The sequence below is a fragment of the Syngnathoides biaculeatus genome, chromosome 4 (genome assembly GCF_019802595.1).
Source record: "Syngnathoides biaculeatus isolate LvHL_M chromosome 4, ASM1980259v1, whole genome shotgun sequence".
Lineage (NCBI taxonomy): Eukaryota > Metazoa > Chordata > Actinopteri > Syngnathiformes > Syngnathidae > Syngnathoides > Syngnathoides biaculeatus.
In genome coordinates this window covers 12,612,088-12,637,063 of record NC_084643.1, presented here as the reverse complement: position 1 = coordinate 12,637,063, position 24,976 = coordinate 12,612,088, and the positions used below count along the sequence as shown (strand labels likewise).

Genomic DNA, 24,976 nt, shown 5'->3' with positions numbered 1-24,976 from the left:
CATGGCTCATGTTGTTGATGACTTTCAACATAAATGCACTCGGAGTACGTGTAACAGCTCTGAACATCCGCTTTCCACCTAACTTTCGTACAAGTTCAATACGGTTAACTTGCATTTCCTGTTTCAGGGTGACTACCGGTTGTTTTGGAGCAGGCTTGTTTAGTTAACGTTTATGAAAAACACGTAAACCAATGTCAAGACTACACAAAATAAGCGAAGTCTTGAGAGAATGCGAGGGGAGGGGTGTTACTGTTACTAGCATTAGTGCCTCAACATGGCTACGCTCATGAAAGCAAAACAACGAACTCAAACGCATGTTCGTTCAATGTTGTCAACTAATATTTGGATTAATTTTAGGGAATTTTTCCTCAATTTTCCAGAAGAATTTTCATGAAAATTTGAAAATCCGGAATTCCGGATCACTGAATAATTAAGACTAAATCAAACTTTCTTTTTTAAAAACTGTTTCAAATCCTTGATAGTCTAAAGTCTGTAATGTATCGACAACACTAGATGATATGATTCCTTCTTTATGTGTGTGTGTGTGTGTGTGTGTGTCCTGTTCGGCTGTTCTGTCAAGCAAAATTTAGAATCTGGATTGCCATAATATGAGACATTTTACTGTCACTGTGCAGTTTTCTTTAGCTTCCTCTGTGATTCCTTTGTATTTTAATTTGAGTTTTATTGAGGCCTAGAGTCAATCACTCAAACAGAACAGAATTTTTAGAGGAGTGAGAGGGACAAAAATGAAAGACAAAGCGCCAACTGTAAACAGAATAAGAAAACTAAATCATTGCATATCTATAACAAAGAAAAAAATGGATGTTACTTGAGGCTGTAGTGCTACACCTTGTGAAGGACGAACAGGACGAGGATAGGACAGGACAAGGATAGCAGGAGAAGCATGCAAGACAAGGATTGCGAACCAGGCTATAAACGGGAATTTGGTTGGACTGACAAATTTTAGAGGTTTAGAGAGACTGTGCACCTACGTCATAAAATTACATGATTTTTATTCACGCCGCCATATTTCTGGTTAAAAGTTAATTCCCTTGAGACGAAACGAAAATGTCTGATAGCACGACACCCAGAGGTTTGTCCGATACAGTTAAACATTTTGTTGGTGATAATAAACGAAGGTACGTGGCAATATTGGAGACAATTGGCATAAAGGATCCACATTAATGCTGAAGTCGATGTTTTTGCCAATAAGAAATTTGACTGTTAATTCGCTTTCCTGTCTTGGACAACTGGATAAACTGTAATCCCTCTATACTTCATGGATCACCTGTCGCAGATTTAGTGCATCACAGTCCCATCACCCCCTCCCCAAAAAAAGACCGGTCATCTCACAGTACGTATTAAATCGACTCCCACACTGCCGAGCAGCTTTGTTTTACTGTCAATATGGCGTTACAAACAAACGGTGACGTCATGCGCACAATCTCTATTGAATGAAAACCTAACTGGGGTAATACAGTACAATGCTCTCCATGTACACATGAATTGTTTATTGCAATATGTGAGTAGTCCTACACCCAAAAAGAATCCCAGGGGTATGTGCCTACGGACACATGCAAAGGAATTCAACCCACAGTGAATGCAAAAAGACCGACAAATCCTCTATAATGTCCCATAATACCTGTGTCCTCGACATGGAGGCAATGGACCTCACCCAAACAACCAAGGACAGAAACCGGGATCAATGGTCAGTGTGTGAAGCAACTCTTCGGCCAGGACTCGGGCGACGCCAAGGGACCCAGGGCGGTCCACCGGCCCCCCCAGTGACCCCTAACAACTGGCCACCTGGTAGTGCCATAGGGACCCAATGTATTATGTGCACAGATGTGATAAGTGAACAAAAAAATACATTATATATATATATACAGTGGTATTTCAACTTACAAACGTCTCTGGTAACGAAAAATTCAGGTTATGAAACGCCTCCTTGGGAAAATATTGTTTCTAGTTATGAAGAAAAATTCATGATGCAAAAGGAAAAAAACGGGCGCTAGATTCACAGCCCCCAAATTCCACCAAATGTAAAAATCCTGTATCTTGGTTTGTGTGGTGCGATAGAGCTGCTCTCCCCTTGGTTATCACCGTACCATCTTCTCGGTTTCTTTTTTTCATTTCGGCTTGTCCTGTTAGGGATCGCCACAGCGTGTCATCTTTTTCCATTTAAGCCTATCTCCTGCATCTTCCTCTCTAACCCCAATTGCCCTCATGGCTTCCCAGACAACATCCATCAACCTTCTCTTTGACAAGACAGGACAGGACAGGCCGAACAGTCAACAAGACTAAACATCGAAATTGGAGGCACCTTTCTATCCATGTACTCATTCTCTTGCCTCTGGACTTGTCCAAACGATCGAAGTCTGCTCGAACCTCCTCTCCATTACATTCATCTTTGGCTGTCCATCTAATGAGCTCATTTCTAATCCTATCTAACCTGCTCAATCCTAGAAAGAGCGTAAACATCTTAATTTCTGCCACCTCCAGTTCTGCTTCCTGTTGTCTCTTCAGTGCCACTATCTCAAATCCGTACATCATTGCTAGCCTCACAGTTTTATAAACTTTGCCCTTCATCCGAGCAGAGACTCTTCTGTCACATAACACACCAGACGCCTTCCGCCAGCTGTTCCTACCTGCTTGGACCGCTTTCTTCACTTCCTTACCACACTCACGATTGCTCTGGATTGTTGATCCTGAGTATCTGAAATTGTCCACCCTCGCTATCTATTCTCCCCGGGGCCTCACTCTTCTCCCTCCACCTCTCTCATTCACGCACAGATATTCTGTTTTACTTCGGCTAATCTTCATTCCTCTCCTTTCCAGTGCATGCGTCCATCTTTCTAATTGTTCCTCCACCTGCTCCCTGCTTTCACTCCATATTGCGAGGTCATCTGCGAACATCATGGTCCAAGGGGATTGCAGTCTAACCTCATCTGTTAGCCTATCCATTACCACAGCATACATGAAGGGGCTCAGAGCTGATTTCTGATGCAGTACGACCTCCACCTAAAATTCTTCTGTCACACCGACAGCACATCTCATGACTATTCTGCTACCCTCACACATGTCCTGTACTATTCTAACATATTTCTCTGCCACACCAGACTGAGTCATGCAGTACCACAGTTCCTCTCTTGGCCCTCTGTCATAGGCTTTCTCTAGACCTACAAAGACACAATGTAACTCCTTCTGACCTTCTCTGTACTTTTCCACGAAATGACTACAGCCTTTGTAATTACAGAGGTCAAATGTTTCCTGTAGTTGTTCACCAGGATTGCACACACCACAGGAGGGATTTTCTCCCACTCCTCCACACAGATCTTCTCTAGATCAGACAGGTTTGTCGCTGAGAAACATGGAGTTTCAGCTCCCTCCAAAGATTTTCTATTGGGTTTAGGTCTGGAGACTGGCTAAGCCACGATAGAACCTTGATATGCTTCTTACGGAACGACTCCTTGATTTTCCTGGCTGTGTGCATCGGGTCATTGTCATGTTGAAAGACACAGCCACGACCCATCTTCAATGCTCTGACTGAGGGAAAGAGGTTGTACCCCAAAAGCTCACAATACATGGCTGCGGTCATCCTCTCCTAAATACAGTGCAGTCGTCCCGTCACCATGTGCAGAAAAACACCCCCAAAGCAGGATGCTACCACCCCCATGCTTCACAGTAGGGATGGTATTCTTGGGATAGGATCATCATTCATCTTCCTCCAAACACAGTTAGTGGAATTATGATAAAGTTAAATTTTGGTCTCATCTGACCACAAAACTTTTTCCCATGACTCCTCTGTATCATCCAAATGGTCATTGACAAAATAAGACGGGCCTTGAAATGTGCTGGTTTAAGCAGGGCAACCTTCCGTGCCATGCATGATTTCAAACCATGACGTCTTAGTGTATTACCAAAAGTCACCTTGGAAACAATGGTCCAACCTCTTTTCAGGTCATTGACAAAGTCTTGATGAAAATTTCAGACCCCTCCATGATTCCACATTTCAGGCTTCAAACATAAAAATATAAAAAAATGTTTTGTCAAGAATCAAAAACAAGTGGGACACAATCACTAAGTGGAACAAAATTTATTGGATATTTCAAACTTTTTTTAACAGATAAAAACCTGAAAAGTGGGCCGTGCAATATTCTTCTGCCCACTTGCATTGTACTTTACTTTGTAGCCCCACCCTTTGCAGCAATTACAGCTCCAAGTCGCTTGGGGTTTGTCTTAGTTTTAGTTTTGCACATTGAGAGAGAGAGAGAGAGAGAATTTTTGCCCGTTCTTCCTTGCAAAACAACTCGAGCTCAGTGTGGTTGGAAGGAGAGTGTTTGTGAACAGCAGTCTTCAGCTCCGCCCACAGATTCTCGATTGGATTCAGGTCTAGACTTTGACTTGCCCATTCTAACACTTGGATACGCTTATTTGTGATCCATTTCTTTGTAAATCTGGCTTTATTTTTGGATCATTGTCTTGTTGGAAGATAAATCTCCATCCCAGTCTCAGGTCTTTTGCAGACTCCAACAGGTCTACTTCCAGAATGGTCCTGTATTTGGCGCCATTCATCTTCCCAGCAGTTTTAACCATCTTCCTTGTCCCTGCTGAAGAGAAGCATGCCCAACCCAAGAGGCTGCACCACCATGTTTGACAGTGGAGATGCTGTGTTCAGGTTGATGAGCTGTGTTGCTTTTAAGCCAAACATATCGTTTTGCATTGTGGCCAAAAAGTTCGATTTGGGTTTCATCTGACCGGAGCACCTTCTTCCAACGTTTGGTGTGTCTCCCATGTGGATTGTGGCAAACTTTGAATGAGACTTTTTCTGGATATCTTTGAGAAAGAGCTTTCTTCTTCCCACTCTTCCATAAAGGACAGATTTGTGCAGTGTTTGACAGATTGTTGTCCTTCGGACAGACTCTCCCACCTCAGCTGTTGATCTCTACAGTTCATCCAGAGTGATAATGTCCCTCTTGGCTGCATATCTGATATGTCCTCTCCTTGTTCAAGGTGAAAGTTTGGAGGGACAGCCGGGTCTTGTTTGATTTGCAGTGGTCTGATACTCCTTCCATTTCAATTTGATTGCTTGCACAGTGCTCCTTGAGATGTTTAAAGCTTGGGAAATCTTTTTAGATCCAAATCCAACTTTAAACTTTTCCACAACAGTATCTCGTACCTGCCTCGTGTGTTCCTAGGGCTTCATGATGCTCTCTGCACTTTAAACAGAACCCTAAGAATATCACAGAGCAGGTGTATTTAAACGGAGACATCATTACACACAGGTTGATTCTATTTATCATCATCAGTCAACAGATCATTCAGAGATCCTCACTGAAATTCTGGAGTGAGTTTGCTGCACAGAAAGTAAGGGCTCAAATAATATTGCAAGCCCCACTTTTCAGGTTTCTATTTGTTAAAAAGTTTAAAATATCCAATAAATTTCACTACACGACACGACTGTGTCCCAATTATTGTTGATTCTTGACAAAAGTTTTCGTTTTATATCATTTTTTTGAAGCCTGAAATGTGGTGAAAGGTTGAAAAGTTCAAGGGGGCCAAATACTTTCACAACGCACTCTATATAGGCTAACATCTTCATTTCAGATGTCAAATAGTATTTGCAGCTCCCAGTGTTGTCTTTTCCGTAGAAACCGGGTCGAAATGGCTCTTTGAAAATTAAAGGTTGCCGACCACTGTTCTAGGGGAAAGTGGAATCCTAAAGTTCTAAATTCAAAATCAGTAGAATGTACATGATGAAGTATTTTATATTGTATGAATTATGGTAATTTTTGTTGTTGCTGCTTTTAATTTATTATTATTATTGAAGGAAATCCCAAGTTATTTTGTATTCTTGGAAGAGTTTATCATGTGTCCTAAAAACATTATTGGTAAATACTTGTTATAAGTGGTCAATTCCATGTTGTTCCAAATTGTTAAAATAAAGCAGTATATTCTTCATTTAAAAATCTGCATTATGACAGATTGGAGAGCACGTACTGGGAGATAATAGCAGGCGTGAGGATTTCGCCAAGTATGGTAACCAATCTTTCGGTTCCGTTGATTTTTGTCGTGGGAAACGATTTTATATTCATATTCTGCACCTCAGCTTTATCACCTCACCTTCTTCATTGGTTTCGGCAATAAATTCTTCAGATATAGTCCACTTTTGGAACATCTTTAGGGGCACAGTCTCTTGTCTTTTACGCTTAGCAACCGACATGTTTGACTTACCATTTGAGTGACCCGGATATGAATAACTCGACCTTGCGCATGCGTAGCGCAGAAGCCTAAACCGGTGCCGTTTGTAAACCACGCTGACAAAGCTGGGCGTTTTAATCATTAAAAATAAAGGGGTTCATGTAGGTTCGTTTTATACAGATTGTTGTATTTCGTTGAGAACTTGTTTTACATTCCACACGTGGGCGAATTTTTTTAAAAGTAAGCCCTGAGATCTGGGAAACGGACTTTCGGTTCCGTGTTTTCTCAGGCTGGGTAACGACACGGTAACGGAACGATCCTTTCCGTGAAATGCTCACGCCTGTAATAGAGATCCGGGAGATTCTGGATTTGGCCACCAAGCTTCCAAGGTGGCGATTATTGTATTCTTAAAACATTCATGGCTTTTAAGACTTTAAATAAATGGGGGTTTTAAGAGTGTAATGTTCCAGTCTATTTGCTCAAATTCTACCCAAGGGTCACCCTCTTCATTGTCATCCAACCATTTCGTAAAACATTGTGATTGGCTCGCTAAATATCCATTCATTTTCTTCTCCGCTTATCCTCACAAGGGTCACGGGAATGCTGGAGCCTATCCCATCTGTCAACGGGAAGGAGGCAGGGTACACCCTGAATGGTTGCCAGCCAATCACAGGACACACAGAGACAAACAGCCGCACTCACAATAACACCTAGGGGTAATTTAAAGTGTCCAATTAATGTTGGATGTTTTTGAGATGTGGGAGGAAACCGGAGTGCCTGGAGAAAACCCACGCAGGCATGGGGAGAACATGCAAACTCAACACAGGGAGGATTGCCGCCTCATTACTGAAGTGTGGTGGTACTGTCATGGTGTCGCCATCTATGGATGCCAATGGTACTGGTTCCCTAAAATATATATATATTTTTTTAAACAATGTATTTATTTAGACAGAATACTAGTGGGTGAGAAAATGTCTGAAAAATGGAAGAAAAGTGTGCTGGTTCGCATTTTAGAGAACAAAAGCGATTTGGTATAGAGCTTGTGCATGTGACGTCACCATTTTCACAGCGCCATATTGGCGGTCAAAAAGAGCTGCTCGACAGCGTGGGGGACATTGAACCGGAGCAGGATACTCACAACACCAGAGACTTGTTGTGCTGTTGGTTGTTACAAGAGACAAGACAGATATTCAAAGGGATAATTCAATAGAATACCAGCTGAAAAGACCAGAAAAGATGGATGGATTTCGACAAACGTGATGAATGGTGCCCAACGAAATAATTTGTGTAGCGATCACTTCATTTCATGAAGGAATTATTCTTCTCAATCTCAAATTCCCAAGAAGTATTTATAATGCCAAGTTGGGTCATTTGAGAACAATCCATTTAAAACAAAAAACAAAAAAAAAATGACAGGGAGTCGTCGCCAAAGTACACGGAAGCGTGTTGCGGCCACACGTTAAACTTCGGTAAACCCATCCCGGACAGACTTTTTTTCCTTTTTTTTAATATGCATCGTTCTCAAAAGAAAATAAACAGTCAGGCACGGAGAGGTTTATGTAGGTTAACATGTGGCCGCAACACTATATATTATTTTCAATTTTTAAATACGTATTGGACTCATTTGAGAACAATGCATATTTAAAAAAAAAAGTCTGTCATGGAGAATTTTACCGAAGTTTAACGTGTGGCTGGAACATGCTTCTGCGTTCACGAGCCATCAACCTGTCTTTTTTTCCCAATCATAGTTAATGAATGCGAGTTTGTGTGTCATTTATTTAAATATTGGTATTTGTACTGAAAAAATATTGAAAAAATAACATCCATGGAATGTTTAATAAAAAAAAAAAAAAAGGTGAACTGTTGTGTAGGTATATTTAGATAAAAGAGAGAAATTAGGAATGGCTGGTTCTTGTTCTTTATTTTTCCATGTGTATTTTTTGTTTATTTTATTTATTTCATTATTCTCGCTCGGAGTGACCAGGTTGGATAGGATTAGAAATGAGCTCATTCGAGGGACAGCCAAAGCTGGATGTTTTGGAGACAAGATTCGAGAGAGCAGACTTTGATGGTTTGGACATGTTCAGAGGCGAGAGAGTGAGTATATTGGTAGAAGGATGCTGAGGATGGAGCTCCCAGGCAAAAGAGCGAGAGGAAGACCAAAGAGAAGGTTTATGGATGTGGTGAGGGAAGACATGAGGGCAGTTGGGGTTAGAGAGGAAGATGCAGGAGATAGGCTAAGATGGCAAAAGATGACACGCTGTGGCGACCCCTAACGGGACAAGCCGAAAGGAAAAGAAGAAGAAGAAGAAGATTTATTTCATTATTAGATTATTTTATTTTTCATTATCATGTTTATTGTATTCGATATTCAATACAAATGATTTTCAAAACAAACAAACTAAGCCCTGGCCCTAGGAGAAGTTCGGTCATCTGCGAGGGTCTTAGACTAGAGCCGCTGGTACTCCAAATTGAGAGGAGTCAGATGAAGAGGCTCGAACTTCTGATTAGGATGCCACCTTGATGTCACCCAGGTGAGGTCTTCTAGGTACGTCCCAGTGGGAGGAGACCCCAGGGACAAGCCAGGACACACAGGAGAGACTATGTCTCTCTGCAAGGCTGCACCGATGGATCCCCACCAGAAGAGCTGGAGGAATTGGCTTGTAAGAGCTAAGTCTTGGCTTCTCTGCTAAAGCTACTGCCCCTGCGACGTGACTTCGAATAAGTGGCAGAAAATGGATAGACAGCTATTGCAAAGAATAACTCAGCTTTAATCATTTACCTCATATTTCGCTCTGTCAGCCAAGTGTGTCAGACAACATTAGGGGGCGGGGCCCTCTTTAGACTGCCGTCCAAAGACCTTGTGCAACTGTAAAATATTCAGCATGTATATTTTGGAAGTGATTGTGTCTAACAGTTTCATTTTTTTAGAAAACCCAAACTAAGTCACTGTTGAGAGAATCTACTGCACCTACTGCTACAAGTACTTGTTAGTCATATTGGACTACTATTATTTTGAACACTATTGTACACCATGGTAAAGAAAAATGTAAACCCGGCCTTTAAACGTTTTGCCTACTGCCTTTCCACCTCGTCTCTTGGACACACTATATCAACCTTTCTCCTAATCATCATGTCAACCCACTCACGAGATTTTCCCATCATAGTCCCACCTTTCCAAGACTTCACAGTCACTTCTAGGTCCCATGCTTTCCTCGTCTTTTTCTGCCCAAGAACCCGCTTTCCAACTCCCTGTTGGACTCACAGTCACTGAATTTCCATTGCAATCCTGCAGGTTACCGGTGCCAGAGGCAGATGTTGATGTGGTATGGAATTAGCTGCACGTTCATATTTATTTGGCAAAGTTTTAAGCCGGATGGCCTTCCTGACACAAACTTCTGCTTTTAGCCGGACTTGGGGCCGGCCTATAGTTTGCATTGGCTTGTGCACCCCTTCGGGCTGCATTACTGGTCCCATATGGCTCCATCTTTGTACTTTGTAGGCACAAAACCAACTTTTAAGTCGGACTGAAAGATGTCAAAGTTAAAAGGAAATATAAAGAGGAAATACGTTCCAATTACCACCAAAAAGACATGACACTTACTGACACACGTATCCCAAGAAAATTAAACAGTAAATCCTTAAGTTAGACGTATTCTCACAGTCTTTCAGAGCAAAACAGTAACTTACTGGTAAAGGGAAAAGTTTTCCATTGACCTTTATACAGAGACTGTTTGGGTAGTTGTCTTCTTGTGGACAACTCGTCTCTGACAAGCAAAACCTGACAAAAAAAAAAAAAAAAAAAGCAGGATAAAGTACAATCATGATCATCATCAAAGTTGAACAACAAAGGTTTGGGGGTGCAAACGAAACAGGACATTTTTTTTCAAGAATCATGGACGATAATGTGTGGTAGCCATATTAACATAAAAGTGTCGGGAGGTGTAATATGACAAAGCTGCAATCCATCAGTCAATTTCAGCCAAGCCACTCGAGGAAATGGCACAATGCAATTAAGTATTTTCCATCCATCCATCCATTATCTACCGCTTTTCCGGGTCGGGTCGTGGGGGAAGTAGCTTCAGCAGGGATACCCAGACTTCCCTTTCCCCAGCCACTCCTTCTAGCTCTTCCGGAGGGATCCCGAGGCGTTCCCAAGCCAGCCAAGAGACATAGTCTCTCCAGCGTGTCCTGGGTCATCCTAGGGGTCTTTTTCCGATGGGACGTGCCTGGAACACCTCACCAGGGAGGCGTCCGGGAGGCATCTTAAATAGATGCCCCCGGCACCTCATCTGGCTCCTCTCAATGCGGAGGAGTAGCGGCTCGACACTGAGCCCCTCCCAGATGACCGAGCTTCTCACCCTATTTCTAAGGGAGAGCCAGGATACCCTGCAGAGGAAACTCATTTCGGCCCCTTGTATCTGGGATCTTATTCTTTCGGTCACAACCCACAGCTCATGCCCTTAGGTAAGGGTAGGAACATAAATTAACCGTTAAATTGAGAGGTTTGTCTTTCATTTTACCTCCTTCTATACACCAAACGGACCAATACAAAGTCTGCATCATTTCAGATGCTGTGTGTCAGCTGAACTGATCCACCTGTCAATCACTCATTCCATTCTTCCCTCACTCATGAACAAGACTCAAGAAACTCATTCATTTAGAACGACTGGTAAATTGAGAGCTTCGCCTTTCGACTTTACCACAACGGATCGATACAAAATCCGCAATACTGCAGACGCTGCACCGATCCGTCTGTCAATATCCCGCTCCATTCTTCCCTCACTTGTGAACAAGATCCCAAGATACTAGAACACCTCCACTTGTGGAAGGATCTCATCCCCGACCTGGAGAGGGCACACCACCCTTTTCCGAGTGAGGACCATAGTCTTGGATTTGGAGGTGCTGATTCTCGTTCCAGCCGCTTCACACTCGGCTGCGAATCGCTCCAGTGAGAGCTGGAGATCACGGCTTGATTAAGCAAATAGAATCACATCATCCGCAAAGATGAGAGATGCGATGCTGAGCCCACCAAACCGGACACCCTCTGCGCCGCGGCTGCGCCTAGAAATTCTGTCCATAAAAGTTATGAACAAAATCGGTGACAAAGGACAGCCTTGGCGGAATCCAACTCTCACCAGAAACAAATCCGATTTATTGCCGGCAATGCAGACCAAACTCTGACAGCGGTCAGGGGATTCGGTCCACCATACTCCCGAAGAATCCCCCACAGGACTTCCCAAGGGACACGGTCGAATGTCTTCTCCAAGTCCACAAAACACATGTAGACTGGTTGGATAAACTCCCATGCACCCTCGACGATCCTGCCGAGGGTGTAGAGCTGGTCCACTGTTCCACGGCTTGAACGAAAACCACATTGCTCCTCCTGAATCCAAGACTCGACTTCCAACGGACCCTCCTCTCCAGTACCACTGAGTGGACCTTACCAGGGTGGCTGAGGAGTGTGGTCCCTCTATAGTTGGAACACACCCTCTGGTGACCCTTCTTGAAAAGGGGGACAACCACCCCAGTCTGCCAATACAGAGGCACTGTCCACGTGATGTTGCAGAGGCATGTCAACCAGAACAACCCCACAACATCCAGAGGCTTTAGGAACTCCGAGCGAATCTGATCCACCCCCGCGGTGCTGCCACCAAGGAGCTATTTAACCACCTCGGTGACCTCAACCCCAGAGATAGAATAGCCTGCCTCAGAGCACCCGGACTCCGCTTGCTAATGGGAAGCCATGTTGGTGGAATTGAGGAAGTCTTCGACGTATTCTCCCCACCGGATCACAACATCCCGAGTTGAGGTCAGCAGTGCCCCGTCCCCACTATACACAGTGTTGATGGTGCACTCCTTCCTGAGACGCGGGACGGTGGACCAGAATTTCCTCGAAGCCGTCCTGTCGTTGTTCTCCATGGCCTCACCAAACTCCTCCCACGCCCGGGTTTTTGCCTCAGCAACCACTGAAGCTGCATTCCGCTTGGCCAGCCGATACCTATCAGCTGCCTCGGGAGTCCCACAGGCCAGAAATGCCTCCTCCTTCAGCTACACAGTATTCCTCACTGTTTGTGTCCACCAATGTGTTAGTGGGTTGCCGCCACGACAGGCACCGACCACCTTACGGCCACAGCTCTGGTCGGCCGACTCAGCAATGGAGGGGCGGAACATCGTCCACTCGGATTCAATGTCCCCCGCCTCCTCTGGGACGTGAGCAAAGTTCTTTTGGAAGTGGGAGTTGAAATTCCTTCTGACAGGGAAATCTGACAGCCGTTCCCAGCAGACCCTCAGAATACGTTTGGGCCTGCCACGTCGTACTGGCATCTTCCCCCACCATCGGAGCCAACTCACCACCAGGTGGTGATCAGTTGACAGCTCCGGCCTTCTCTTCAACAGAGTGTCCAAGACATGCGGTCGCAAGTCCAATGACACGACCACAATAATTATTTTTATTTATGTATTTATTTCATCCATGCATCAATTTTCTTTGCCGCTTATCCTTAACTGAATGGCCAATTCGTTTCTCATCCTGGCCCAGTTGGTGGCGCAGTGTAAAGGACGTCGCATGAATTCATTTCGACGGCATGAAAATAAGGCATTTCACTGAACAATGGGAAGAGGGAAATTATAGCTCATGAAACATTTAGCGTTTCTATAGTAGGAAATTCATAAAAATAATGACTTTGTAAACATAAACAACAACTAGACCAGAAGCAGCGATAAAGTCTTCTTGCTGTAGTTGCCGTACTGTTGCATTGGGGTACAGGCATGTTTCTTATCCACTGAATAAATACACAGCACACTTCAAATTTATATTCTTGTAAAATGTAGAAAACGTATAGTGTCCCCAAAAAGTCTCCATAAATGGGAAAAATAAACGTTTCTTGACATAAACCATTTCTATTAATATAATATTGTGTCTTGCTTCTATAATATGCCGTCAGTCGTCGATCACATCTTGCTTGATCCAAAACAGTTCCTGTTATTTTTTAACCTGACAATTTGTGCCACAGTGTCGTGTCTGATACTCGTCCCATATTTTCTGTCAAATGCGCTCGCAACGATACGAATACCTGCTGAACCAGCCATCAAGATGATTCAATTTTTGGTCCTCTTTATTCAAATGTATTCTTTGAGTTATCTGAAATACAGTGAAGAAAATAAGTATATGAACACCCTGCTATATTTCAAGTTCTCCCACTTAGAAATCATGGAGGGGTTTTCATCATAGGTGCATGTCCACTGTGAGAGAGATAATCTAAAAAGAAAAATCCAGAAATCACAATGTATGATTTTTTTTAACGATTTATTTGTGTGATACATCTGCAAATAGGTATTTGAACACCTGAGAATACCAATGTTAATATTTGGTACAGTAACCTTTCCAATTACAGAGGTTAAACGTTTCTTGTAGTTGTACTCCAAGTTTGCACACACTGCAGGAGGGATTTTGGCCCACTCCTCTTCATAGATCTTCTCTAGATAAGACAGGTTTCTGCGCTGTCGCTCAGAAACATGGAGTTTCGGCTCCCTCCAAAGATTTTCTATTGGGTTTAGGTCTGGAGACTGGCTCGGCCATGACAGAACCTTGATATGCTTCTTACGGAGCCACTCCTTCGTTTTCCTGGCTGTGTGCTTCCGGTCATTGTCTGTTGAAAGACCCATCCATGACCCATCTTCAATGCTCTGACTGAGGGAAAGCGGTTGTTCCCCAAAATCTCACCATACATGGCCGTGATCATCCTTTCCTTAATACAGTGCAGTCGTCCTTTCCCATGTGCAGAAAAACACCCTCAAAGCATGATGCTACAACCCCCGCGATAAAGCAGCTCTCCCATTGGCTAGGAGGGACGTCAATCTTTAATCAGAATTGGAATCAGCTTTATTGGCCAAGTGTGTAAAAACAAAACCATTTTTTCTCCGGCAGTCGGACATTCAAAACCAAGAACAACAAAGCCACAAAAACAAGGAACAAGACATTTCTGTTTATAGGAAGTATTCCTGATTAGAGTAAAGCAAGATGTAAAATCTTCTTCATTTAGAATAGATAAGAGAAGTGTGTTAACAATCCGCGTTGTGTTCAGCTTGTGCAGAGTCCCTTTACCCGTTTGCAGTTCCTGTTATAGACCATGATGACCAAAACCATGCTTTTCATTTCCTTGGATACTCAACTGTCACCGAATCACGGTACCGCTGTCACAAGTTAGCACACATTTGTCAAGTACAACTTTTCCGTGAGATATTTCTTTTGTGTTTTGCAAGTTTCTTCATATTTCTTCACCATGAGCCCCAAGAAACTTTAGTGGAATTAAGTTTTGTGTGTGTGTGGGGAGGGGGGGGGGGGGGTTGCGTGTAAATTCAAACGTATGTTCTCTCAGATGTCAAATGTTTGTCTCCTTCTTCGGCCCCCATGATGCTATTTGCTTGTCACTCACCCTTCTCCGCATATTCGCCCAACAGCAGAGATAAGTATCGTGGAAAACGGAGGAGGGAGGCATGCACACAACTTGATTCCACTAAAATTAATAAATTCAACAAACTATGAATTCAGAACAAACATTAACTTTCAATGTTTCACGAAGTACCAATCCAAAGATGTTTGCCTTTGACGGCTTTTAAGAAGCTTGCAGAAATGTGCAGGCCAAACGTTATCAAAGTGAGTGATAGGCAGACTACTTAACACATTTTCTTGATTCTTTTGAATAGATTCAGAAATGAACACTTCTTTTATTCTGGCTGACAGAATAGTGGCTGCCTCCTCTTCTACGCCGCAAACTGCTCCAGCATTGCCGTATGTAGCATCACCTCCAGCACGTTTCACTCCTCGTGGTGCTCCTGAACCAATTGTTGATGTCCTCAGCCTTTCCAAGCAAAACAATTTCCTCAACTTCAGATTCAACCTCCCCTTCAATCCTCTCAAAATCCCGTGGAGCAGCAAAACGAGGCCACATGCATGCATGCCTTTTCCATATTTCTTGATGAGTTCTTGTTTTGTTTTGATGGACGAAAAAACTCATCTTTTTCTCACTGGCAGTTGCCATCAATTTCTTGGGGCCCATGGTGAAAAAAGAAGAATAAATCCACAAAGTTATCCAGTACGAGTGTGTGTGAGCGTATAAAAATGGATTCAGTGACAAAGACACAGGATGAGTGTCACAGGTAAAGATTGCCGTCCCTCCTAGCAAATGGAGGGATGTGTTGCCAAGAAGATGCTATGTGCAAGCCAATGGTAGAGGAGCACAATCTCGCCCCACAAACCAATATACAGGATGTGCATCATGGGTAAAAATTGACGTCCCTTCGAGCCAATGGAGGGATGTGATGCAAGGAAGACGCTTCGGCGGTAGGCAATGGGACAGCAGGATATTTACATTCGGTGGAATCCAGCACCTTTTTTATCTTTCATATCCTGAATTTCGTTCGTAACTAGAGACAAAATTTTTCCGGGGAGGCTTTTCGTAACCTGAATTTTTCATGAGTAGAGAAGTTTGTAAGTCAAAGTCTGACTGTGTATGAACACGTCAAAAATAATGAAGAGGCCAAATTCGAAATGAATTTTGTATCACAGGGGTGGACTAATCTTTTTATCAAACTATTTAGAAATAAAAAAACAAAAATTCAGATTAAATGTAGAACACATCTCCACTCGATCGGCATGTATCACGTTTTAAAGTTCGATACCTTCATTAGAGTCTTGCTGTGTTTTGATTATACTGATAGGACTTGATTAGGAAAGTCACACACCTGTTTCTAAAAGACTTTAGAGCTCACAGTGCATGACAGAGCAAATGAGAAACATGAGGTCAAAAGAACTGGCTGAAGAGCTGAGGCAGAATTGTGGCAAGGCATGGATTTGACCAACGGTAAAAAAAAACATCTGCTGCACTTTAGAATCCTAAAAGCACAGTAGCATCCACAATCCTCAAATGGAAGACATTTGGGATGACCAGAACTCTTCCTAAAGCTGGCCGCCCAGTCAAAAGGAGCAAACGACGAAGAAGAGCCTTGGTGAGGAGTAAAAAAAAGAACCCAAAGCTCACTGTGACTGTGGTCCAGAGATGCAGTTGGGAGATGACAGAAAATTCTTGAAAGTCAACCATCACTGCAGCCCTCCACAAATATGGGCTTTATATCAAAGTGGCCCAACAAAAGCATTTACTCAGTGCAACATACATGAAAGCCCGCATGCGGTTTGCTAAAAAAAAAAAAGAAACAAAAGTACTGGTCTGATGAAACCAAGATTAAAAAAAAAATGACCTTAATTCTAAGCGATATGTGTGGAGAGTAACAAGGCACTGCTCATCACCAGTCCAATACAGTCTCAGCATTGTACCATGGTGGTGGTAGCATCATACTTTGGGGGGGGGTTCAGGGACTGGACGATGGGTTACAAAGGAAAGATGAATATGGCCAAGTACAGGGATGTCCTGGACAGTTAATGCCAGACCTACGGAGTGGTGGGTTTGAGCATGCTGTGACAATGCGAAAGAGTCCATGATTTTCTTAGACAAAAAACATGGCAGTGTCCCTTGCACATACTCAGAAAAGCAGCTGTTACAATGCAACATTTCTCTTTTCAGTCTTTTTCTATCCTCCAACAATAAGCCAAGGCTAACAATAAACAATACTGTGTTTTGATCAAACATGATGTCAATGTCAGCAGAACTACAAATTCTGAGACTGAAATTTAAACTCAACGAAATGATGCTGGGCATTAAAATCACAAAACCTCCACGACAATTTCATTCTCCTGGGCATTCCAGAAAATGCTCCGGACGACCTAGAGGCACAGATTAAAAAGTTCCTGATGTCCCCACTGGAGGTACAGGAAGTCAACAAGAGTAGTTTTCACCGTGTCTACTGGTTGGGAGGTGTTGAATAATGTTCTCATATTTTGTTTTATTTTGAAACAAGTTATGTAGTTGGGGGGGGTCACGTGATCCACTAACACTAATGAGCTGTAAGGGCGTGTTTGTTTGTTCTGTTGTATTATGGGATGTATAGTGATACCGAAAAGACTGTTTATCTGTTCACTGCCATGAATATATCCATATATAAAGAAAGAGACGGCGTCAAGTATTTTCCCTCTAACAAGGAAGAGCCTGGAAGTATATATGCAACAGGAGGCCCTTGTCCAAAAAACCGACCATTTCCTATTGTCGGAAAGTTTGACCTCTCTTTTTCTGTCCGCCATTTTCTACACTGTTAAGAGTGTACGGAGAACCTCTCGAGTTCACAGTGCCTCCAAAGCGCTGTAAGGGATGTTAAATCTGCCCCCAAAAACCCAGGCTGAAGAGGAAGATGAGAAATAAGAGCATTGTTCAAAATGGTAGCTGTGTTTGCTTTGTGGAAAGAGGATTGCAGAAAATATGTCCGGTGACTGAAGAAGAGGATTGTTTGAAGTGGGAGCTGCATTCGCTTTCACGGATTGCAGAAAAATGGTCTGGTGACTGAGGAAGATGAAGATGATGACAATCAACGAAAAAGTACAACATCGGATCAAAGACGGCACAAGTTCTGGTTTTGTAGCGTGAATGAATCAGTGGGACGCTACATAAAGAATTATGTGGTAAAAATCCGTAAAAGAGCTTCAATAACTTTTAATAAGGAAGCGAAATGTGTGATGATGAAATCAAGCTGCAATGAGGGAATAACCCCCTTGAGGAAGAAGTTTTCAGCAAGCAAAGGTTTGAAAATTTACACGACACAGAAAACGATTTTTAAAATGTTAAGCGGACTTTCGTGTTTGCAGTACTTCACAAATTCAGCTTTGAAGATTCCTTTTTAAATTGGATAATCAAAATCAATCAAATCAAAAGCAGGCATGAGGATTTCGGCAGGTATGGTAACCGATCTTTTGGTTCCGTTGATTTTTGTCCTGGGAAACTGTGGGAAACGATTTTTCCGTTCCGATTGATAATGCTCATGGTAACCGGTTTTTACATGTACTTCAGAATAAAGCCTTAGCAGGCGTGAGCTTTTTGTGTTTTACGCTTAGCAACCGACATGTTTGACTGGCGTTTGAGTGACCCGGATATGAATAACTCGACCTTGCGCATCCGTAGCGCAGAAGCGGAAACCGGTGCTGTTTCTAAACCACACTGACAAAGCTGGGCATTTTAATCATTAAACATAAAGGGGTTCATGTAGGTTCGTTTTATACAGATTGTTGTATTTTGTTGAGAACTTGTTTTACATTCCATACGTGGGCGAATTTTCTGGGAAACGGACTTTTGGTTCCGTGTTTTCTCAGGCTGGGTAGTGACACGGTGACGGAACGATTGTTTCGGTGAAATGCTCATGCCTGAAAAGCCTTTGTCATTATATGGTTGCGAATTCAACGAAATAATGAGCACTTCTCCACGAGGTACTTGCACAAATAGAATAAAAATAAAAACATTTTAGGTATAAGGTAAAATAGCAGATAAAATACGTACGATCAAGGCACAGAACTTAAAAATAAATGGATAAATAATAAATAAATGCAAAAGGTGTATTTTACAGTCTTACACTCCCTGTCCAGGCCTCGGTAAGATTATTAAAACCAAGAAAACCAAACAAAAGTCCAGTTGCATAATTTTACATTATAGTACTGTTTAGAGGTTTTAAGTTCAAGGGGTTGATGGCTCTAGGAAAAAAAGCTGTCTTTGAGTGTGCTTGTCCTTGGTTTGATGGGACCTGTCACGTCTGGCAGAGGGGAGCTGGTTAAACAGGTGGTGACCAGGATGGGAAGAGTCCTTCACGATGTTAGTACCTCTCATGTAATACCGGTTGTTGGCAATGTCCTCTAGGGAGGGCAGAGAGCAGCCAGTGATCTTCTGAGCGCCGTTGATCACTCTTTGGAGAGATTTCCTGTCCGCTGTTGTGCATCCAGCATATCACACTGTGATGCAGTATGTGAGGATGCTCTTCACGGTGGTCCTCTAGAAAGCCGGCAGTAGCTTATCTTCCAGATTGTTCTTCCTGAGCACTCTCAGGAAGTGTAGTCGCTACTGGGCCTTTTTCACGACCGCCAAGGTATTTACAGGCCATAGTGGCTGCACACGTCTTTTTCATATTTCTTAATTTTTTTTCTTTTGTTTTGACAGACAAAACAACTCTTGTCTTCTTCTCACTTGCACTGGCCATCAATTTCTTGGGACCCATGGTGAAAGAATAAACCCGCAAAAAAGTTGTACAGTACGAGTATGCGCAAGTTTATGACAATGGATTACAGGGTTCATACTCAGTCGGAACCAAAAAATTTAAGGGCTTTTTAGGGCCATTCTTAGGGGCTGACACGAAAAATTTAGGGCTGACACGGAAAAAATTTAGGGCTGACACGAAAAATTTAGGCCCATCGTGGGAAATCAAGAGTAAGGAAAAAAGACTCACCCAATGGTGCCATCGGCTGTTCTTGGTTCATCAAAGGTTCCAGTACCTCAGTACCTGTGACAGTGATCACCTGTCGCCCCTTGTGGTAGTTCTCATTGATATGACCATTGTCAACGTCTTCACATAACAGTCTACAGAAAAACTGATTCTAACTACAATTGCAACTATATACACAAATGTCTTCTACTGATGTCTGTCTCAGCACCCCTACTCTAGGTCCTTGAGCCTACCAAGTGCCTATTTTCGCAAGATTTGTAACTGTAATGGCTGCAGATCACTTTTAAAGTCCACACGATCTCTGCCTTTAACGAGTCCGCCTTCGTGTATTGAACTACGTTCATAGAGCCTGACTTCTGGCTGGTTGAAGTCGATGGCTGGACAACTGTAGGTGTGCATGCACTGCTCGTACCACTGCCTGAAGTTGATGCTTCACTATCTTTATATTTTAGAAACAGATTCATACCAAGGGAAGATGAGAGTCTTCGCCAAATCAGCGTGTCTCCTTTTTTTCCCGGTGTGACTCCACCGCTTTGATGCCCATCTTTCCTAGCTGGTAGCTCTGCTTGCACAGATGGCAGTAAAACATGTGCCGATCTTTTGCATCTCGACGAACTCAGCTTCCAAACTCCTTACTTTCAACCCAAGCATCTTGAAAAATGCACTTCCCCATGATACAAGTTGGATCGATGAAAGACGTAACGAAGACGAAATGAAATGCCGAGTCACGGAAACGAACAATGGAATATCGACGACAAGATGGCGACTCGTTCTCAACACGGTGACTTCCGTTGATAATTTCCGGCTGTTTTAGACGCCAGACGGATTGCTATTTTTTTTTTTTATTTTTTTTTTTTTCCGGGAGAATTTTGGCGGTAGAGGTCCTCCCTTTGATTTTTTATAATTTAAGGCCTTTTTAGGGGCTTGACCGGTTTTCGCGGATTTTAAGGACTTTTAGGAGCCCCTAAATGCACCTTCGAAAATTTTGGGGTTTTTAGGGACTTTTAGGGACACATGCGAACCCTGGATTAGGTGACGAAGATACAGGAAGTGCGTCACAGGGAGAGATTGACGTCCACCCCCCCCCAAAAAAAAAAAAAAAAAAAGAACGACGCTCCTAACCAATAGAGGGATGTGATGCCAGGAAGATGCTATGTGATAGCCAATAGGGGGAGCTGCTCTATTGCTCCACACAAACCAAAAGACAGGAAGTGCATCATGGCAAAAGACTAATATCTCTCCGAGCCAACGTTATGCCAGGAAGATGCTGTGGTGGTGGCCAATGGGAGAGCAGCTCTATCGCAGAAACAGTACAGGATGTTGACGTTCAGTAGAATTCAGTGCCATTTTCTTCTTTTCGTATCCTGAACTTTTTGCATAACTAGAGGCAAAGTTTTTTCAGGGAGGCTTTTCACAGCTTGAATCTTTTGTTAGTAGACTTTAAGTTGAGATACCACTGTACTAATATTGACACTTGTCAGTGTTGAGAATTCAAGTTCCTTATTTTAATTTTGTATTATACTTTCTTTGTTTAAATATTTATAATATTAATATTAAAATTTAATATTAATATATTAAATATTTGGGTTTTATTACAAAGATGCACATTTTTACTTTCCAATATCCTGTCAATCAATGTTCTAATTTGACATTGACCAATACAGTATATCGATTATCTTCCAATGCATCAGATATCGGATGTGCGGTGTGTGTGATTTTAGCCCCCAATATTGATAAAATCATCAGCCCATGAAGTCTGGTATAGGACAGACTTTTTTTTTTTAAAGACTCTAGCGGGAAGCCAATACCATAAATAATTTTGTCATTAAAATTCATGCCATTTGTGTTTTAACAATTTTGTTTCCATGATTGAGAATCCAAACAGCCTCACCTTAATTGGATTTGAACCATAAAATCCCTCCTGCCACCTGGAAGAAAATCCCTGTGAACAAGCAATTGAGTATTTTACTTTTTACATTACAGGGAAATTATTTTTAAGTGAATTATTCATGAAAGGTAAAAAATTCACCTGGATATGCATACTTCTCGAACTTGCTGAGGTGTCAAGGCAAAGATAAAATACTTTTCTTGATGGTATCTTTGTGTATCGCTTGCTCCTGGAAAAAAGATGACACGTGAAACCAGATTCAGATCTCACTAGATAGTAGACACATGTTTCTATGAAAAATACAGAATACAATGGTTTGCAAATCATGTTTGGAATTGGGCTTGTCTTTTGTCATGAGAAAACTGTAATTTTCTGCTAATATTTATAGATCAGGTGGCAAGGTGGCTCAGCAGGAAAGCAATGGCCTCACAGTTCTGAGGTGGAACCTCTAATCTCTTTCCTTGTATGACTTCCTGTATTTTGGGGTTCCACCACCAAGTCTCCTTCCCCCTTTCCAACCAGAAGACACCCCAAGTACTCTCCTGCCTGCCTTTCTGAATACCTTGGCTGCAGTAGTCCAGTCTTCCGGGAGCTTCTCCTCTCCATCAAGAGCCTGTCTCACCTCTTTCCGGAAAACCACACAGCATTCTGCCTTTCTCAGCTTCCAACACTTGTTTTTTTGCTCAACCTTTGTCTTCTTAATTTTCCTACCCACCACCAGAGTCGTCCTACACATCATCATCCTGTGTTGTGCATCCACACTCTCCCCTTCCACTACTTTACAGTCAGTAATCTCCTGCAGATTACATTGTTTGAACAGAATATAATCCAGCAGAAAGAGTACCACAGATGCATTATTTGCCTTGAGGATGCTCGTGGAAAAGTACAGAGAAGGTCAGAAGGAGCTACATTGCGTCTTTGTGGATCTAGAGAAAGCCTATGACAGAGTACCAAGAGAGGAACTGTGGTACTGAATGCGTAAGTCTGGTGTGGCAGAGAAGTATGTTAAAATAGTACAGGACATGTATGATGGCAGCAGAACAATGGTGAGGTGTGCCTTAGGTGTGACAGAGGAATTTAAGGTGGAGGTGGGACTGCATCAGGGATCAGCTCTGGGCCCCTTCCTGTTTGCAGTGGTAATGGATAGGCTGATCCCCTTGGACCATGATGTTCGCAGATGATATTGTCATATGCAGTGAAAGCAGGGAGCATGCAGAGGAACAATTGGAAAGATGGAGACATGCACTGGAAAGGAGAGGAATGAAGATTAGCCGAAGTAAAACAGAATATATGTGCGTGAATGAGAAAAGTGGAGGGGGAAGGGTGAGGCTACAGGGAAAAGAGATAGCGAGGGTCGACGACTTCAAATACTTGGGGTCAACAATACAGAGCAATGGAGAGTGTGGTCAGGAAGTGAAGAAACGGGTCCAAGCAGGTTGGAACAGCTGGCGAAAGGTGTCTGGTGTGTTATGTGACAGAAGAGTGTCTGCTAGGATGAAGGGCAAAGTTTACAAAACAGTGGTGAGGCCGGCCATGATGTACGGATTAGAGACAGTGGCACTGAAGAAACAACAGGAATCTGAACTGGAGTTGGCAGAAATGAAGATGTTGAGGTTCTCGCTCGGAGTGACCAGGTTGGATAGGATTAGCTCATTAGAGGGACAGCCAAAGCTGGATGTTTTGGAGACAAGATTCGAGAGAGCAGACTTCGATGGTTTGGACATGTTCAGAGGCGAGAGAGTGAGTATATTGGTAGAAGGATGCTGAGGATGGAGCTCCCAGGCAAAAGAGCGAGAGGAAGACCAAAGAGAAGGTTTATGGATGTGGTGAGGGAAGACATGAGGGCAGTTGGGGTTAGAGAGGAAGATGCAGGAGATAGGCTAAGATGGCAAAAGATGACACGCTGTGGCGACCCCTAACGGGACAAGCCGAAAGGAAAAGAAGAAGAAGAAGAAGCCTGGTTCTCCCGCCGCTCTTGTCCGTCACTATATGTTCCAGCCTCTTCTGGAAAAAAGTGTTCACTACTACCATTTCCATTTTTTTTTTTTTGCAAAGTCCACCACCATCTGTCCTTCAAAGTTCCTTTCCTGGATGCTCTACTTACCCATCACTTCTTCATCACCCGTGTTTCCTTCACTAACGTGTATTACAATCTGCACCAATCACAACTTTCTCTGTCTGGGATGCTCAGAACTACTTCTTCTAGTTCCTTCCAGAATTTCTCTTTCAACTTGAGGTCACATCCTACCTGTGCGGCAAAGCCACTTATCAAATTATACATCACACCCTCAATTTCAAATTTCAGCCTCATCAATCTATCTGATACTCTTTTCACCTCCAAGACATTTTTAGCCAGCTCTTCCTTGAAAATTACCCATTTCTCATGCCATCTACCCATGGTAAAATAATTTAAAACCTGCTTCTAAACTTCTTGCCTTACTACCTTGCCACCTAGTCTCTTGGATGCACAATTTATCAACCTTTCTCCTAATCATCATGTAAACCAACTCCTGACCATTTCCTGTCATAGCCCCAAAATTCAAAGTCCCTAAATTCAGTTGTAGGCTCTGTGTCTTCCTCTTCTGCCGACTAAGCCGCTTTCCTTCTCTTTGTCATCGACCCACAGTAGCTGAATTTCCACCGACGCTGTCAAGTAAGTTGGCATGCCACGTATAGCAATGGAGCAAATTGATAGTAAATGGCTTGTGTGGCTCAGGTTCATGTGTTGAGCTGAGCCCCTTTCCGGGACTGGGCCTCAACTTTGCGTCTGGAGGCTGAAGGAAGCAAAGACATCTCTGGTGAGTAAAAAACTCCCACACTCATGAGGGATGAGTGAATGCGCGTCTGGGTGACTGCGGCAGAACAAAACCTGGAGAATAGTAGTCCCTATCGAGTAGACTAATTAGTCTATAAAACTGAGAAAAGGGCAACATGTGTCCTGTACGTACTTGAGCTCCGTGAAACATATGCATGAGAAAAAGTGTGAGTGGAGGTTCGCTACCTAATTTGAACAGGAAATTGAGTGACAACTGTTTGAGGATGCAGAGGTAAGAATTCTGCGCCCCTTGTGGTAGAAGCTTGAGAATTACCTCAAACAGAAGGTAATTGTCACCCTGTTCAGGGGGAAGTCAGTATCGTCACCCAAGGTGAACCACTGACTCCAACAGGTGAAAAACAAATAGCAATATAGTTGATACAGAACATCTGGAAAAAAAATAATGTGTGAGGATGAGAAGTTTGTAGAAAGCCAATGTCCTACTAAAATAAAACATTTCAATTTGTGGAAAACACAAAATGGCTTTGCTGGCCAGCTCAACACACACACACACAACACACACACACACAAACAAAAAATAGTTAACCTGCATGGATAAAATAAAGAAACACACACAAAAATAACTGGACTCAAGATGATGTGAAAACAGCCGTAAAAGGTATCACATCTCAACGTTGATGTAACAACTCGTCCAGAGAACGGAAGACTTGAGAAACTCTTACCACTTAAATGTTGTG

At 42.8% G+C, this 24,976-nt stretch overlaps 1 protein-coding gene across 8 annotated transcripts in view; it reads right to left on the bottom strand.

Moving 5' to 3' along the window:
- pias2 (protein inhibitor of activated STAT, 2) overlaps positions 1–24,976 on the bottom strand; it is a 112,484-nt gene that overhangs the window by 53,097 nt on the left and 34,411 nt on the right. For 5 of the 8 annotated variants that reach the window (XR_009794590.1, XR_009794589.1, XR_009794588.1 and 2 more), the window contains exons 3-5: positions 21,605–21,692; positions 21,467–21,517; positions 9,892–9,982 (exon numbers count right to left, since the gene is read on the bottom strand). Coding sequence is in view for 5 of the 8 variants with exons in the window: in XM_061816909.1 (XP_061672893.1) it covers positions 9,892–9,982; positions 21,467–21,517; positions 21,605–21,692 (230 nt within the window). In the remaining 3 variants the exon portion in view is untranslated. Of the gene's footprint in view, positions 1–9,891; positions 9,983–13,277; positions 13,346–21,466; positions 21,518–21,604; positions 21,693–24,976 lie in introns of all 8 variants that reach the window. The other 3 variants (XM_061816912.1, XM_061816911.1, XM_061816913.1) reach the window with 2 other exon arrangements.